This window comes from Lepisma saccharinum, chromosome 8, assembly GCF_977018435.1.
Source record: "Lepisma saccharinum chromosome 8, izLepSacc3.1, whole genome shotgun sequence".
Classification (NCBI taxonomy): Eukaryota; Metazoa; Arthropoda; class Insecta; order Zygentoma; family Lepismatidae; genus Lepisma; species Lepisma saccharinum.
In genome coordinates this window covers 59,714,006-59,733,030 of record NC_139236.1, presented here as the reverse complement: position 1 = coordinate 59,733,030, position 19,025 = coordinate 59,714,006, and the positions used below count along the sequence as shown (strand labels likewise).

Below are 19,025 nucleotides of genomic sequence, written 5' to 3'. Positions count from 1 at the left end.
AAAACTTCTATTAGAAAATTGAAATCGAAGAAAGCTAGTGGTCCAGATAGTATACCCGTTTACATATTTAAAGGATGTACTGATTGCTTATTGTTTCCTCTATGCACCATATTTAATCTGATTATAACCACCCAAATTTTCCCCGATAGGTGGAAAATAAGTAAAGTAACTCCTATACCAAAATCTGGTAACGCCAAGGAAATCATCAATTATAGGCCTATATCTTTAATTTCAACACCAGCAAAAATTTTTGAACACATTTTATATAATAGAATTTGTTATCATGTTAAACCGTATATAACTCACCATCAGCATGGTTTTATATCCAAAAGATCAACCTTAACTAATCTTATCTCATTTACCCAATTTTTGGCAGACTCATTTAACAATGGTTACTCTGTTGATACTATTTATACAGATTTTGCTAAAGCTTTTGATAAGTTAGATCATGATATATTAATATATAAGTTAGCAAATTTCGGTTTTTCGTTTCCATTATTAAAATTAATAGCATCGTATTTACAAAATAGGAAATTCTATGTCACCTACAATTTTGAATCATCCCCTTTATATAATGTTACATCTGGTGTTCCGCAAGGCTCAAACTTGGGTCCCTTACTTTTTATAATATTTATTAATGATTTATCCTCTGTTATAAAAAATTCTAATTATCTGCTATATGCTGATGACCTAAAAATATTTAAATCCATTACAAATATAAGTGATTTAGCGCAATTACAGAAAGATATAAACAATTGCTTTCAGTGGAGTGTCACCAATAGGTTAGATTTTAATATAAGTAAATGCAGAACTATTACGTTTAGCAGACATAACTTATCTTATACTCATAACTATACTATGAATGGAATAGTTTTAAATAGAGTTAAACTTATAAAGGATTTGGGACTTTTACTCGACTCAAGGCTTACTTACAGAGAGCACGTACAAACATTAGTATCGGATGCATTTAGAATTTTAGGCTTTATATTTAGAACTACCAGAGAAATTAATAATATTCAAGCTATTGCTTCAATATACAATTCGATATTAAGAAGTAAGTTAGAGTATGTTAGTGTCGTCTGGGATCCTTATTTTCAATGCTACCGTGATTTAATTGAAAATGTTCAGAATAAGTTCGTAAGATATTTATATTACAAAAAATTTAAAAGATCTTCATATTTAGAAAGAATATCCTATAATACTATTTTATCTGAATTTGGGTTCTCTTCATTACAATCAAGAAGAGAACTAGCCAAACATATTTTACTTTATAAATTTATAAATAACTTAATTGATGCTCAAGATTGTCTTCAGTTGATAGGATTCACAATTAAACCTAGAACGTTGCGTTCTTATTTGCCATTTTCTTTGGTTAATTCTAAAAATATTGTACATCAGAATTCAGTAATGGTTCAAATATGTAAAGCTCATAATGTACTAATACAAAATAATGTTAATATTGATTTTGCTATGTCCTACGAGAGATATTTATCTGTCATTAAACAATTTATTCATAATTAGTATTTTGTCTAAAAAAATTGTAATTTTATATTTTTAGTTATTTTATCAATGCTAAATACAATTTTATAATACAATATAATATAACACAAACTGAAAATAGGCATTAATATCATTTAATTATTTGTGTATATGCAATTGGTTTATGTGTTTGTATATGTTAATATTTGTGTTTATGTATATGTTAATATTATGTTTATGTATATGGATATTATGTACCATAGTTTATTTACTTGTAAGCCCCCGTTGTAAGTGGAGCAATAGCTCTGTTATGGGGAGTATGTATAAATAAATAAATAAATAAATAAATCTTCACCACCAGTGAAAAGAAAGTAGCGAATCTTGCTACGGCCAATGTCATTGGCTAGTATCTGCACCAATGAAACAATTTTCAAACTTGCCCCTTGCGATGAAGTTTCCAATGCTATCGCATAGGGAAGGACCACATGACGAGTTTGTTTGGACTTTATCTTGCTCAGTGGTCTATTCACACTAATACGGTCCAAATGTTTGAAATTCTACCTTGTGTCAAGGAAGGGTTCTCTCAGCACTATCTCGCTGTTGTATTTTGAATAGGTATTTGAAAATGAGTTGCCGGTTTTGATTTCTGAACCCTAACCCCATGGCCATGGCACGGTGAACTCTCGAAAAAATCAACGAGTTGTTATATGAATTTCACACCATGATATCACTTTAAGTTAACCTGTTACTTTTGTTTTCCTGAACCAGTTTAATGCAGTAATTCATTGATCCCATCTCATATCACCTAATCCAGTTTCACCCAATGGCTTATCAGCACATGTCAATCAGATTTGACAGCTGTACGATTTTTTAGGCGAAATGGGATATCCCGTTTCCCCTAAACTAGTTGGAAGGAAACTATCGTAAATGAGGGAAATTTTGTCGATCAACGGAAACACCAGACAATTCAGAACACGTGCTGATTACGAGCAGTCACATGAACCAAATAGTGTAGTCTAGTCAGGTATGTCAGCCACGTGAGCCAAAAGTCAGCAATACAATACCAATAGCCTTTGTCATATTCTAAATGCTAATTGAGGTTCGGTTCGGTTAGGACTTGCACCTCTTCCAAATTTCATACATAATACATTTTTTCGAAAAAAAAGTTTTATGCATAAAGAACAATTTAAAACTTTATTTTCACATAGTAATAGCGTTAACTAAACATCGTTTCCCGTGTAATTTTGTATTTAAGTACATTTTTAACGACCACGTGCACACTATGAGTAACATAAAAGACTAAATAAGAATTTCTTTACATAGCAAAGTTTAAACAAGGTTCTACATGGAATAAGATACCACTAAGAAAAGTAAACGCAAGGCGTGAAAATAACGTTAGTGTTAGTGTTAGGGAAAATAGTCACGGTTATACAATAACTATGGAAGTGTGTAACCACCGCCATGTTAAGCAGATTTCAGTTGTATATTGGCATTTATCTTATTCGTATACTTTCAAGTTAAGAACTTGGATTAAATTATCTATACTTAATTGTTTTTATAATTCATGTATATATTTACGTCTTATCTTAAGTTATAATATTATTCGCGTATTTTTGCAACATATATTCAGAATTTATAGGCTAATTATTATCCCAAATAATATATGCAACGTTTTCATTGTTTTTCAAGCACAAGTTAAATACATCTCTTTTTAATATCGATTTTTGTTCAACAATGTACAAGAGTGAAGTAATTTGTCTTCGTTATAAACTAAATCTTTATTTAATCATTTTTATGTGCAAGGGCAAATATGATTTATTTGATAAAATCAGTTTAGTTATTTCTATATAGTTTAGCATTGTAATATTATAGCAAAGTATTTCTCCCTCGTTTTCAATAAAATATCGTTTTCCTATTGGCTGTTTATGTTAGGAGTGGGGGAACCACGCTTTGTGTTCTTGGCGATCTAAAAACTTCCACGTTGGCATTTTTAATTGTTGCCAACCTGAACTTTAGCTTACTATCGCTAATTAACATTGATGTGTTATTTTATGTTATGAGTTTGTATTGTACGTTATAACAATCTGTTATGCTGCGCCTCGCGCTTGAGGTAGGCAGTTGAGGTTTTGCTATTAACTGTGAAGGCTGTGCACGGACTCTCGTGTTAAATAAGTTGTTTATCACTGCCTGCGATCGTGCAAGACCCAACGAAATACAATTTTTAACTTGTGCGAATCAGTATGTACGCGCGCGATTCGTGATTAAAGATTTTGGACATTTTAATTATAAAGTATTTGGAATTTTATTTACTGTCACGTGTCGCAATTCGGTTGTTTCCTTCCTGGAGGAAGGGTGGATCGTCTTAATCCCGATCCCTGGGTGAGAACTGGTGCTCCCAACTGACCAGCCGGAGCAAGGAGCGGCGTGTTGCCAATTCGGATCTCCATACCCTGGAGTTACGAGTGGTGGCACGTTGCAAGTGTTAAGAATTTTAATAACTTTGAACTGTTTTCTTATACGTTAGGGCCAAAATTGTTCCAGCATCCGCATATTATTACTGGCTTCATTTTAAATACGTTTCCATTCCATTTTGAGCCATTGCAACATGGTGTTTCATTTTAAATGCACAAGACCTGTTTTCTCATCAAAAGTAAAGTAGAAGAAGCAATACATTCAAGCAAAGTTACTAGCGACCGGTATTTCACAGCAAATTGTCATGAGTTTTAGAAGTAATCGATAAACAAACTGGTCGTGCATACGCAAACGAATCCATTTCCTCATTTTCTTTGTACAGTTAAACGCAGAAGCATGTTAAGGACATAGGTATTGACGTAAAAACACGCAACACAATATTGCCGCAGAGGGTACATTTCATACCTCACCGAGAAATACAGCACGAGCGAACAAGCTTCAGTCGTCCGATCGCAAATCTTGCGCGCTGGAATTAGAAGGAAGGAAGAATTTTGTTGACGTAATGACTTTCCCTGCAGAACCTCTTCGGCCATTGGGATCAGGCAGCCAGCCAGCAAAACCCCGGTCGCGGGATACATGTAGACTCGAAGCAGGAAAATGATCTAAGCAGAAATGATGACGGCTAAATTCTTTAGGATACCACAGGTTGCCAGATTGTGAGAACGTTGCCAAATCAACTCTAAAACCCTTCTCAGAAGAGCGATTCAAAAAAGGGGTTTTCTTCTTCAACTTGGGCGATTTTCACTAAATAATAACAATTAGAGATTGAAGTGTAATTAGGGAACTTAGTACAATATTAATCCAAGAATACTGTATATTTCAGTAACCCTTAGATGGAGATGTAAAAGAATTTCACATTGTCGCCAGGAAATGTACGTATAGACTAACCGAGACGATTTTCTTTAACTGCGGGGAGACAAAATCCTTTTTTTTAATGTTGTATTTATATTTTCCCAGTACAGTACGTCCATGTTCAAGCCAGTGCTGAATATAGTATAGCAGAAGCACTGCAATTATTAGATATTCCAATTTAAATTTTAATAATAGTAATAATATGCAAAACTGAGTTCTAAAATTTCAAAAGCCACAACATAACTAAATTCTGATATAAAATGTCATTTTCTGTACACCGCTGCTAACCGCAATAACATTATTTAGGCTTCCAGATTAAGATTATAACACTGTAGGGTCACTACAGTATCTATCGAAGCAGTAATCAATTAAATTCAATCAATCGAATCACGACATATATCATTGTACATAACAGATTCTTGAATAAATGTTGTAACCTTCACAAAGTTATTCTCGTCATTTTTTATCTTTTTCCTAATATTTTAAGCTAGAAATTCATTAGGATTTTAGTCATATTTATTTAAATGGGTATAATATAAGAGTTTATTACTAGTTTAAGTATATTTTCAATTGATAATGGCATTTAAAATTCACGGATGGAAAAATATTATTCTTGAGTGTTGTACCAAAAAGGTTGGATCAAAATAACCCTTTCCCGTATTTTTTCCTATCTCAAAACTATGTTAATATTATTCCCATTACCTTACACTTGTCTCAAATTCGAAGTTCATCAGCTGTCGACCAGAGAATAGCCAGAGTCAGCTGCAAGGGAAACAATTCGGCATTCCCAAACCCGGAGGGAGGATATCAAAACAGGAACCACGAGCAACGTATCCTGACAGGTTTGCCAGCTTGGGAGAAAGAATGCTCCGACATGTTCCAGCTGTACTCCATAAGGGATCAAGGAAACTTTCTCTCCCTTGTTAACGCAGTTCGTCAAGTACCCCACGACGTGCCATGTTCCAGAGAGTCTACACAGCCCTCAAAATTGTCATGCTGTGTCTCGAACAAAGATCTTCCATATAATCTACAAATCCAGCAGTAAAAGTTTTACAACAACGACATGTTCCAGAGGGTAAATTACATGATTCCTCCACTAAAGTGTTATGCTACATTCCTAATAAACATATTACATGACACACTTCCATGTCACGAACAACTCTACAAACTTAAGTCTATTCTTCTTCACAATCCTCAAAAGAAGAATTGCCCAACGAAGTGCTCAGGGCCGCATTTACGCGCAGGCTATCTAGGCTGCAGCCTATGGGCCCGCACCACAAAGGGGCCCGTACCATTAAAAAAAAAAACGGTTTAAAAATGTTAATTTTGAATAGACTAAAATAAAAAAAAAGTATTTGTTTTAATACTGTGGTGCGGGCCCTCTTATAATCATAAAATACGTCGACGCAGTTATTTTGTGTGTTCTGTGAGCTAATTCGGCTGAACTCTTCAATGGACAACTGATATGAGTTGAGACAGCATTCAGGAATCTCGACGGTGAAACCATAAAACGTTCATGGCTCTGTTTTTCTTTCTAGCAATGGACATGTATACTGCTATGTATGTACACTTTTTTTTACCGAACACGCTCACAGTTTACTCATGGTGGTTATTGTGATTGGAAAAATGGTGCTGCACGTCTGGTTGAACACGAAACTTCTAAAAACCATCTGAATGCTGTAATTGATTTTGCAGGACGCTCTAAAGAAGTGGGGCGTATTGATCAAGAACTGACGCGACAAGCAGAAGATGTAGCAAAATACTGGCGAGAAGTTCTCAGGAGATTGATAAATGTGATAGCTTTTATCAGTGAAACAGGTCTAGCATTTAGACGTGAATATCAGGCACTTGGGTCACCGAGAAACGGTAACTACCTTGGACTACTGGAGCTTATTGCAGAGCAGGGGCGGCGCCAGAAATTTTCGACCGGGTGGGCAGAAACTCCTTATTGATAAATTAGGGTGGGCCGGCGCTCACCCAGCGTCGCATAACATGGGTACCTGGGGGAAACCCTGGGGGGTAAAGGCGGTCAGGGTCGTGATGCTGATCACATCACCCCCACTCACGACCGGATCAAGAAAGTGTGGGGCGTTACCCCCACACCCCCTATACGCCTTCATGGCGTGGTGCTATGCACAGGGGAACACTTTACTTCTTCTTCTTTTAATATAAATGTAAGACCATATATACAGAGCATTCCCTGACATTCGCTGCGAGACTCGGCGGCAAGCGGCCCTGCATCAGCGTTTGTCTTTCCCGGTGAACGGGGTCCGCGACAGTCGCTAGAGTCGGCTATTAAAATTACAGTCTTCATAATGCGTACTAACCTTGACTACAGAAGGTGTTGAAAATGATGTCCCTCTGCTGCAACACATTCCTGGCATCTCCGAAGGAAATTGGCATTTACACGTGAAAGTTCGTCTACTGTAATTCTCCCGATTTCTTGTACAACACTCTCTTTTAACTCACGGATGGTGTGCGGATTGTCTTTGTATACTTTATTTTTAGATTTCCCCATTTTTCTTTCCACTTTTATTCAGACTGACCCTGTTATTCTAAACTTTTTTTTTCAAGGTTTAATATAGTGGTCCTATGTGGAACGGGAACACCAGCAAATTTCGTTGCAAAACGTCGTCGCACTTCTCCACAATTCCTCTTTCCGAAGTAACACTCGACAAGATAAATCCTCTGTTGTAATATAAACTTTTGTGGTGCCATATTAAGCCACAATCTTCAACACACGGACACGACACAACACAACTTCCGAGGGAGGATTATACTGGCGTCAGTCTGCAACGTCAACAGAAAGGGAAAGAAAGCGAAGGCAGGGAGAGCGAAAAAAACAGACTGTAGCGTGCGACTGTCGCAGACTCGTTCACCGGGAAAGTCAAGTTCTGACGCCGGGCCGCTTGCCGCTGAGTCTCGTAGCGAATGTCAGGGAATGCTCTAGTGTATATTTGTATGTAAGACGTATGTATTCCCCTCTCTCTTACACTCCCGATTTACCTCCTACTTCTTTTCCCTTTCCATTTCTCTTTTCCCTCTTTATCTTTTCGAATCTATTGTCGCATCTTGTTCCATTTCCTTTCGCTTTGTCTCTGATGGACACAATTATTTCATGCGCAGCCATACCACAGCCATACATGCATGTTAATACAGTGAAGTAAATGTGAATTAGGTTTAAGCTTGTGTTGCAAATACAAGGCACATACTTGATTTTATGTATTCGGCGTCAATGATAGAAAGTGCGATGTTAGACAATTGTGAAGCTTATCGTAATTTAAATGCATGTTCCTGAGCATAGTATTTTCATCGTATAAGCTTTTGACTGGAAGAGTTTTCTTACTCCTTAGGGGTCACTTTTCTTAGCTTACAAGGTTTGTACAACTGAGAAATCTATCTGAATGTTTGTAGTAGCGGGGATGGGGTGCCAACGTTTGAGAGGCAATGACAATATACTTTTTCTTGGTAGAAAAGGCTTAGCATAAAGAGGCCATAGTGCGGGGGCAAAAAGTGGCAAAATATGGCGGGGAACTGCATCCCCCACTTCCCGCTCCTCCTAATCGCCGCCACTGAATATTTGGATCGTCTTATTAGGAATGATTTAAAGCACACACGGAAGACAAATTCTTTGTTCATTGTCCATGGAAGTATTCCTAGGCTAATGAAAGGCTATATTGACAAAATATCACTCATAAGTAATAAACAAGTAAGATTGAAAAATCTGTTCAGAATTGAAGAGATTATTAGCTAAGTTGCTATTTGTTTTCGGAACTGTCATGTTACTTATGCGGGAGAAGCAATACACGTATGGTTACATGAACATATTTTTTGAGGTAACAAAATGATTTAGGACACAAAGAATTCATCGAAGTTGATCACCGTGCCAATAATAATTCATATATGTTTCATAAATGACTTGGGTTGTATGGTGTGACCATTTCGAACACAATAGAATGTCAACCTCTACCCTGTGCAGCATACCCTGGAAACTTTATTCATTCAGGGCAACGAGTCCCTGGCGCTTGGAACCACTGTCAAAGTAATAATTTATGAGGGTTTGTATTTTGAGTGTCAGCGTGTGTTTGTTTTCGCCCCTTCGTTACTTTCATCTAATCACCATCGAACCTTATCGTCGTCATTATCAAAATTAGCAGAAAAATGACTTAAAATAAAACAAATCAACCAGAACTTACTCTTCCAGAAATGGAGTTTCATTAGTTCATACCTCTTAGAAAGTTGAGGTGGTAGTTTCAATTGCACAGCGTTTCATTAGTGGATCAAGGCAGCTAATTCCGTGAACAATGACGTTGTTTTCCAAAAGTCTCAAATATTTGTCCCAGGCAATCACCCTATTAAAATGGACGCATCTTCTGTTGTGATAAAATGCCACGTTTGGTGCGAGTTCTTTCTGTATATTTTTCCCCAACGGCATAACGCTGTCGCATAATAATGAAGAGGTCCCGTGTTCTACTCCCCCCTCCTCTGGTGGGAGCACAATGCACACTGGTTCGGACTACACGTTAAACTGTAGGTTTAGTCCCGATTTGCCTATTTGAGCATAAAAGTGGGCTTAAAAACAAACTAACAAAATCGTCTTCTGGATACTTCGTGACAACTTTTTTTCTTTACTTCAACTGCATCTACAGATTCTGTTGACATTTTCGGCTGATTCATGTGGCAAAATTTATGTGTGGGACGAGAATTTCTAAATAGGATAAGCCACTCATTACTAATTGAATAATTCTGTAGCTTTTTCCATACATAACTGGTTTACTAAAAATTTTTCACTTCAGTATTGTAGTGATTATTGTGATTGCTTCTTATTAGTAGAACGAATATAAAGTTGATATTTCGCATACCATATTGATATTTGAAGATAACAGGTATATAAAAATTGTTATGAAATAAAAAAGGGGACACTTCTGGAATTTCAATGAAGAGCTAATTAAAATTATATTATAATCTCTAGCATACTTAAACCCTAAGGTTTATGGCTGCAGCAACACAAGCCTCCCATCTGTGCCTATCCGGGGCAAGATCAATCCAATCTTTCCCATCCTTGCCGATTTCTTTTAGGTCCATATCAACGATATCCTTCCATTCTCGTCTTGGCCTTCCTACAGGTCTCTTACCATCAGGTTTCCCAACAAGAATCCTGTAAACTATTCTTTCCTCTGCCATTCGTGTCACATGGCCTGCCCATCTAAATCTTCTTGATTAAATTATTCTAATAATAATAATAATTAAAAAGTCGAAATAATGTATTGTGTTGCCGGAGGAAGTAACGCTAAGATGATGTTTTTATTTGTTTATTTGAAGATTATTTTAACCATACCCAGGCCGGGATTTATATACGTATGTGGAGGCCCGGAGCTGCAGTCCTCAAGTTCAACCTAAATTCTGATCTAATCTTGATCATACCCTGCATAATTTTGAGCCTCCTAAGCATACTAACTGATTTTAATCAATGACAAAATTGGCTTTTATGGGATGATAACATATGAAAATTTCATACATGTTATGAACACCAGAACACACTTATTTATCGAATCATTCATATAGCTATCTCCAAGTACATATACTTATTGAATTTGATTGGGTGGGCAATCGGGTGGGCACAGGAATTTTTGTGTGGGCGCTTGCCCACCCGTGCCCACCCCTGTCGCCGTCCCTGTTGCAGAGTATGACGACTTTTTAAGCAATCATATAAAATAAACATGGAAACCGTGGAAGTGGTCACACGAACTACCTATCATCGACGATTTGCGAGGAAGTTGTGCAAATAATTGGCAAGCGAGTTTTCAATGATGTTATCTCTCGAATCAAGCAGTCAAAGCACTATTTCATATCATTAGACTCAACTCCAGACAAAGGTCATGTTGATAAGCTTACTTTGATTTTCAGATATTTATCCCCCATGCCAATCTTATGTCAATCAACTCTGTTTTCCCCGATTTATTTACAAATTTCAATTTGTTGATTCCACGGGGTGGATACACATGTAAACTTTTCACTTGTCCTGACCCACAAAACGATTTAGAGCAAAAAACTGAACAGTAGATGTTACTCTTTCGAACATTTCCCACGCTTTGAACGACTTCAACACAACATAGTATCCTACATAGAGTGGTTCCGGAAAATCCCACCAGATGGCACATCGGATAATTTCAAACGCGAATTGGATTTTGCGAAAGGTGATATCCCGTTTCGCATAAAATGGCGGCCAGGTCATAAATCACATTATCTTGTGCTGATAAGCAATTAGGCGAAACGGGACTACAGAAATTTCTTACGAGCATTGTGCACACTCGTCAAAACTTACCAATCCTCGAATAAGCGAGACGAATGCTGCCAAAAACAGAAGAATGCCCAAAATGCAATCTGACACCAACATGAGAACACCCCTTGCATTCTTTGCCTTCTTGCTCTGGTCTTTGTCTTCTTGAGTAAGGCACCTCCACACAATGAAAAATGGGAAAATAATGTACGGAGCGTTCAACAGAGTGCACCACTGTAGGCCACATTTACTGAGGCATGCTCCAAGAAGAACGTTCACCACGCTCTGAAATATTCCGCCTCCCCAGTACAAAGCAGTTGTTCTGTAATTTAAGCTGTAAAGGTACGAAGACAGATTTATTGGCATTGTGTGAAACACATACTTTATCATAACAATATATAATCACATCTCATATATTTTCTAACATAAGCTTGTTTATGTAGTTTCGTGCTTTCAAACATCATTAATTCAATCACTGACAACACATGTGACTTACATGAAACTGTTAGCATGTACCCAGCAAGAATTTGCCTGAAGGAGTGAAGTAATGGAGCGAATATTTCTTTGTGTGTTTTGTAAGAGAGTGAAAAGTTTTATTTTGAACACTACCATTCACGAAATTCAACAAAACTGATTTTTTCGTTGTAGTTCCCCAACTGCATATGCTGTGAATACGATTTCTTATAAATGTAGGCTATTTCTCAATTCGGATTTGATGCATCATGAATTAATTTACAAAATGAAATGCTTACAAGTAATATAATTTATAATTATGTAGTGTTTCTAGCACTAAGTATAAGTACATGCGGCAGAGTTCATTATTATATTAGGCCTACAGAATTATCTGGAAATTCATTTCGGAGCACATTGAATAGTTTGGAATATTTTTTTTTGCCAAAATGAGTAGCAAACCAATGTTAAAAGTTAAAAATGGATATTTTGATAATCAAAAGTTGCTGGTCAACTTACATACCCTACTTTTTCTATGAGTAGTTAAAAAAATGGCCACTTGAACAGACCAATGGCACAATAATGGGTGCCACCATGATCTACCGTGTCGCATTTACAACGTGTTTCAAAATGATTTGAACGATAAAAACACGTTCCATGAACAAGACAACCTAATCGCTGATCGAATATCCTATGAAATACATTCAAACACATCATTCATTTTTATTTTTTTTGGAATGGTCCAAGTAGTTCTAAGTTCTGGCGCCAGGTTCCAGGCTGACCAGTTGTAAAATGGCTGCCACTGGTGAGGAGAAAGCATTTTGCGAGAATTATAGGTTCGGTCGGTCGTGATTGTGTGACGTCAGTTTCATAGACGATTTCATGAAGATACACCAGCAAAGAACTCAATCATATTAGTGCTGTTCTGCAAACCAGATGAGAACGTACTGAACGTGCTAAACATGGTGAAACATGTCCGGATGGAGCTAGATTACCATATTGACATGTGCAGAGTGGAGAGTAACAAAGGGTCCTCAAATTGAGCATTTGCGAGTTAACTTCGCCCGGCACTTAAACGTGGACAGTTTCATTATATATGTGTGAAATTGGATCTCAATTTGATAATTTATGAATAAAATACGAACTGAAATCGTTCAAATCATTTTGAAACACCCTGTACTTTACACAGTATACTGACTCACATAATAACAGCAAATACCTCTTCCCAGTGAAGAACGCAAGTGGAAGATTATTTTCACACATGCAGTGTCGATTTTTTGCAGTTCATACTTTTCTATCTTAATGCAAATGTTGAGATTTTTAATAATACAAAAAGATAATAATTGTTATCCATTACCCTTTGCTGCTATAGAAACACAGCACGATGTATAATGGGCAGAAGCCGAACATATCCCAGAAGCAACTCAGATACCCCCAGGTGGATGCGAGGTACGGTTCGCCATTGGCCAGATACCACGACATGAACCCAGAGACCTTTCCCAGCATCTCCAGACAGATGACTAGATCAATCACGCACGTAAATGAGAACAAGGCAAAACCTGAAAGACAAGCTTTTATTTAAAGAAAAGGAAGTAAAAAAAAGAAGGAAAAAAACATTATAAAAAACACCCTTTGCGAACATTTTTCCAAAATTGCTTCTGATCAATGTATCCGAAAGTGTTAAGATATACATGCTGAAGTTGCAATTTGAACACATGTATGTAAATGTATTTCAGTACACATAGGAATCTATAAAATGTGTTCAGAAGTAATCAAACTTAGTTTTTAAATTAAATGCTATCAAATTAAGTGCGTTGTGCTGCTAATGAAATATTCCTAAGTTAATGTATGCTTCTCAATTTTTTCTCGCAGAGCGTGTAAAAAGATACGTAACCATTAAAATAATTATTTTTGTATGCCTATAATTTCGAGTGGGAAGTAATTACAGTACTATGTAGCAGTAAAAATTGGTTATGAATTCATGTGTACTACGTTGCAGATAGACATCATGGTTATTTTTCTTACTCAGTGGCATATTTAAGGGTATCGAAAATGTGTGATCCGTCCTGAAATGCTTCAATAAAAGAAAAAAAATCATAGTTAACATCTTTTGCTGATTTACATATGTACTTCTATTTTGAACACTACACTTGTATTACAACGATTGTCCTTATGCACAACACTACAGTGCATTGGAGAAATGTGCATACTAAATTCAAACAAATTGGCACAGCAGGCTTAAAGAAAACCTTTTAGGCATCGGAAATGAAATCATAAATAGACTACTCTCAATTTAGGTGTATTTCAGTATATTTGGACTTTTGTAAGATAAACTGACTGTTAGTAGGTAATAGCTGGTAATAGCTGGCATAAAATCACAAGATACAGTTGGAATAATGAACAAAAGTCTGTAATAGATTCTATATTGCTAAACAAGGAAGTAAAGAAGAAGATGAACAACATTAAAGTAATACCCAGTGAGAACTTGGACAGTGACCACAGGCTACTAGTAGGAAATGTGAGGAGATGGAAAATAAAAGATGGAAGGGAAGAACAAGAGAGAAGGATAAGAGTGTGTAAATTGAAGGGGAAGATGATAAAAGAGAAATATCAAGAAATATTGCGAACAAGTGGCAAGAGATAAACCCAAAGGAGTAGAAACAAAATGGATAAGATTTAAAACAGAATTTGTAGAGACAACCGAAGAGGTATGTAGCAGGACAAGCAAGAAAAGAAAGAAGAAAGAAAGACCATGGTGGAATGAAAGAACTAGAAAGGCAGTGAAAAACAAAAATGATGCATTTATAAAATGGTTTAAATGTAAATCACAAAATGCACAGAAAGAGTATGTGGAAAAGATGAAAGATGCAAGAACAGTAGTAGTAAAGGGTAAAGAACAAAGTAGATGGAAGAATGGGCCAAAGTGCCAGATGAAGATGTACATGGGAACAAGAAAGTATTGTATGGATTAGGGAGAGAGAGAGAGAGTAGAAGCGAAAGAGGAGACAGCTGTAAGCTGAGGAATGAAAGGTAGTAGAGGATGAAGAAATAAGGAGAATGTGAAGAAATAATTGAGAGAAATTGCTGAACATGAAGAAACTAAATGAGCATAAAGAAGTGAAGGAAAAATAACAATTTAAGGAAAAATGAATCTCACATGGATAGAAGTGGAGGAAGCACTGAAGAGAATGAAGAGAGGTAGAGCACCTGGAGTAGTTGAAGTTCCAGTGGAAATGATACTAGGAGCTGGAGTGATTGGTGTGCAGTGGCTATACAGGGTGTTGAAAAAAGTGTGGCAAGAGAGAGATTTGACAAAGGGACTAATAGTTTTCATATTCAAGAAGGGTGACAAAGGAATGTAGTAGGAGAAAAAATAGAGAATAAAATAAGAGACGTAACTGAGATGAACATGAGGGAGGAACAGTATGGATTTAGAAGAGACAGATCAACAGTAGATAGATTTGGTGTTTTAAGTCCACTTTATGCACAGTAAGGCTAATCGGGACTGGACCTACAGTTTAAAGTGGGATCCGAACCACTATGTTCCTCCACCGGGTATCGAACCCAGGACCCCTTGCTTACAAGGCAACGACGCTACCACTGCGCCATCGGGGAAGCCTAGATCAACAGTAGATCTGATATTCATCATAAGGCAAATACAGGAAAGGCAGTATGACTATGGAAATGATTTTATTATGGCATTATGGCATCGATAGCATGGACAGAACAAAGATTTGGAAGGCTCTAAGAGAGAAAGGGGTCGAGGAAGAGATAGTGTGTAGAGTGCAGAGCACATACAAGGCCAACCAGAGCTGTGTGAAGACACCAGTGGGAAGAAGAGTGGTTCAGTATAAGTAATGAACTAAAAGAGGGAAGTGTTCTTTCCCCACTGATGTTCATAATTACAATGGAATTAACGGAGAGGTGGGGAAGAAGATAGTGAAGGAAGAGATGAAGGCCCTGTTGTTCGCTGATGACTTAGTAATATGGGGAAACAGGGAAGAAGTACAGAGACAGATTGATAGTTGGAATAAGGAAATCAGAAGAGCAGGAATGAAATTGAGTGCAGAAGAGATCGAGATGCTAATATCAACAAGAAACAGAGCCAGAAATGAATCAAGAATAAAGATTGACACGGAACAGTTGAGGGTAGTGGAGAGCTTCAAATATTAGGAAACATAATTGAGAGAAGTGGAAGAATAGATGAGGAGCCAAACAGAAGAGGACAAATGGGTGTTGGACTATATCAAAGCGTTCGAAGATATTAATATGGAACAGGGATGTACCTATGAAATGCAAGAAGGTAATATATAACACATACTATGTGCCAATAATTAAATATGGAGCAGAGACTTTGACAAAGGCAGAGAGAGTCAAAGGAAAGATGCAGGCAGTAGAGATGAAATTTTTAAGGAGTATATTGGGGAAGACTAGAAGGAATAGAATAAGGAATGAGGAGATCCGACAGACAGTGGGTGTGGTGAAACTTCAGGACAGGATAGATCTGGTGCAGATGAGATGGTTCATGAAGAGGATGGATGCAGAAAGACTTCCAGTAAGAGCTTACAATGCACAAGGAGTGGGAATAAGGCCAAGGGGAAGACCAAGATGTCGGTGGAAATAGCAGATAGCGGAGAGTGTCAGTAGAAGAGGACAAGATTGGAATATTGTGGAAAGAGAGGAGTGGTGGAACACCAGGAAAAATGGAGAGGCTTGACTTCTATGTCGACCCAGCCAGAGGCAGGAAACGGCAAAGGATGATGATGATTTTCTTTCTTTGTTCTCGATGTTTGTAAAGCCTCTTCCTGCGATTTTGAGTGAGACGAAAATTGTTTATTAGCTATAATTGAATGTAATTCGTTATATGTAGTTACACATGACGAAAACTCTAAAATAGTTCATTTTGTTAAGCATATAAAAACAAATATTACAAACACATACCATAATAAGTCCAGTCTTTTACTTTCTTCATCAGGAGCTTGTTGATTCCAACAATTGTGCAAAGGATCATCATTGCCAGGATAAAAGCGATGCCCTTAGATGCAGATACAACGGTATTGTTGTACAAGTAGGATATGGGAAACGCCGTCAAACTGACTACTAACATCACTATCGTGTTTCTCAAATTTTCATTTGCCATTTTGCGTTTGTCTGTGAACATTGAATATACAAAAAGGTTACTCTGAAACTAAAATAATTTATATAAAGTTCACACACAACACATTAAAGGCTAGATTATATTTATCCCATTAAATTTTCATCATGAGGTACTAAACTGGAAATTAGACTACCTACTTACCTTTCAACCGGTTCATTAACTGATTGTGTTAAGTACTGTGCCTTCATTTGGTTATTGTGCCACTTGAGCACGTCCCATGTAGAGACGAGAAAAGCTCCGCTTGCCGGCAAAATCCCCTCAACTCAATTGGGAAATTTCCTAGCCAGTATTTAAGTTTCTCTTCGGTAAACACACTGAGGAGCACTGTAATAGGGCTAACGCTAATCAACAACATGTTATCCACATCAAATTCCAGTCGTCGGAATATGGATGCATATGGATTGATATGTCGTGTTGTAGGAAAAGTTATATTCGCTTCTGTGCATACCGCTAAGGTGACAAGTAATAAACTGATAAGTGTTGAGTGTTAAAAAGTTTTATTAGTGTTGTTACAATGAGCAAGATAAACACGCTTTAGAAGAAATAATTTTTGTGTGTGATTCTAACCTGTAAACAAACTCCTTCAGAAGAGTGAGGAGGCGACTTTTGAGGGAACTTTCTCAAAGGATGTGGAAAATGTGCGGAGTACAAGGAAAATATTTTCAACATCTGACACAAAAGTACGTGATTACTTGTAATTATGAAATGTTTTAATTTTAAAAAATCTATGCACTTGAGTTGAGGATTAAGGCATTCTATTTCCCTGGCAAGCAGCGCGATTCCAGCTGCTACGTGGGACACATTCAAGCGGCAAATTAATCATAGCACTGAAAGTTGAGAATAGTCACATAACATTCAGTAATGTGACAAATATAGTGATCATTTATGTCTATTCCGTTCATTGTCTTAACGGGGGTTATGTAATCCTAAACAAACCTTATCAGCAATAACGTATCTGCATAATTATGGATATTTACCTAATACCATAAACGAACTTACGCAAATAGATTCGCTTACATTTCAAAACGCTTTAAAAATTTTCCAAGAATACTATCATTTTGAGTCAAATGGAATTTTGGAGGAACGAAGTTTAGAATTAATGAACCGTCCGAGATGTGGTGTTCACGATGATGAAATTCAGTTTAACATGCTAAGATATAAATGGAACAGTAAGACAATTAAATGGTATTATGCAATAATTAATCGTGAAATACAAGGAATAGCAGAGGCAGCTTTTGAAACGTGGAGCCAGCACACAGATTTAAATTTCGAAGTGGACTCACAAAACCCCGATATTATTATATCTAACAAGCGAGGGAATCCACACAGAAATCATAAAATAGGTGGATATTGTTCTTCTGTACTAGATGGTAAAGGTGGTGTGTTAGGCCATGCAACTTATCCAAACAGTGCAAATTCACCTATTGAAATACATCTCGATCAAGACGAATCTTGGTATCTACAAGAAGATCATAATGCCCCTGGTGATCAAACAAATCATTTCTCGGTTTTGTTGCATGAAATTGGACATGCTCTTGGAATATCTCATAATAATAATCAAGATTCCCTCATGTTTGCTTTTAACACAAACAAAATAGAATTACATAATGATGATATTCTCGCCATACAATCTTTATAAAAAGGAAACAAACTATCGAAGACAAACATGTCGAAGAAGAACAGTTACCAGAGGAACAACCTAAATTATGCGAATTAACGAATATTAATCAGTTTGTAATAGTAAATGAATTTTTGTACGTGTTTTATGACAAATGGTCTTGATAATTCTACAACTGCAATAGGTCCGCAAAGGATCACTGATTGGTTAACATTTTTACTACCGGATTTTGAAAGAATTACCGCAGTTTATCAAAGACCCTCAGGACAAATAGTATTAATAAAGAAGAAGCAGATAACAAATGTAATATACATGTTCGATTACCCCAGTTTAATTTTGTTAGATGGTTATCATAAATCTATCACAGAATTTGGTATCAATTCAAGATCCAGAATTCATACTTTTGTGAACAATTTTTCTGGTCGCACGTTTATATTTTATAACCACATATATTTTTTACGGAAATAAACGAATGCACCTTAAGGCCTAAACAGCATGGTCTAATAACCAGAAATTTCCCTGGTATACCACCAAACATGGATTCTTCTTTCAGATATAATAACGGAAGATTGTATTTTTTCAAAGATTATGTATTCTATGAATTTAACGAATCCTCTAACTAGTTGATACAGGCAGGAAAAAATAACCTTCAATTATTTAATATCAATTGTCCAAAATATTCTCATTCGTTCGTGGAAATATTAAATAGATTAAAA

General features: G+C 36.6%; 1 protein-coding gene across 1 annotated transcript in view; it reads right to left on the bottom strand.

The window, feature by feature from the left end:
• Positions 1 to 19,025, bottom strand: part of LOC145991493 (transmembrane 6 superfamily member 1-like) — a 33,527-nt gene that overhangs the window by 8,311 nt on the left and 6,191 nt on the right. Inside the window, exons 2-4 of the mRNA XM_083127510.1 lie at positions 16,475 to 16,684; positions 12,891 to 13,092; positions 11,129 to 11,417 (exon numbers count right to left, since the gene is read on the bottom strand). Coding sequence (XP_082983636.1) covers positions 11,129 to 11,417; positions 12,891 to 13,092; positions 16,475 to 16,673 — 690 coding nt within the window. The 5' untranslated portion in view covers positions 16,674 to 16,684. The remainder of the gene's footprint in view (positions 1 to 11,128; positions 11,418 to 12,890; positions 13,093 to 16,474; positions 16,685 to 19,025) is intronic.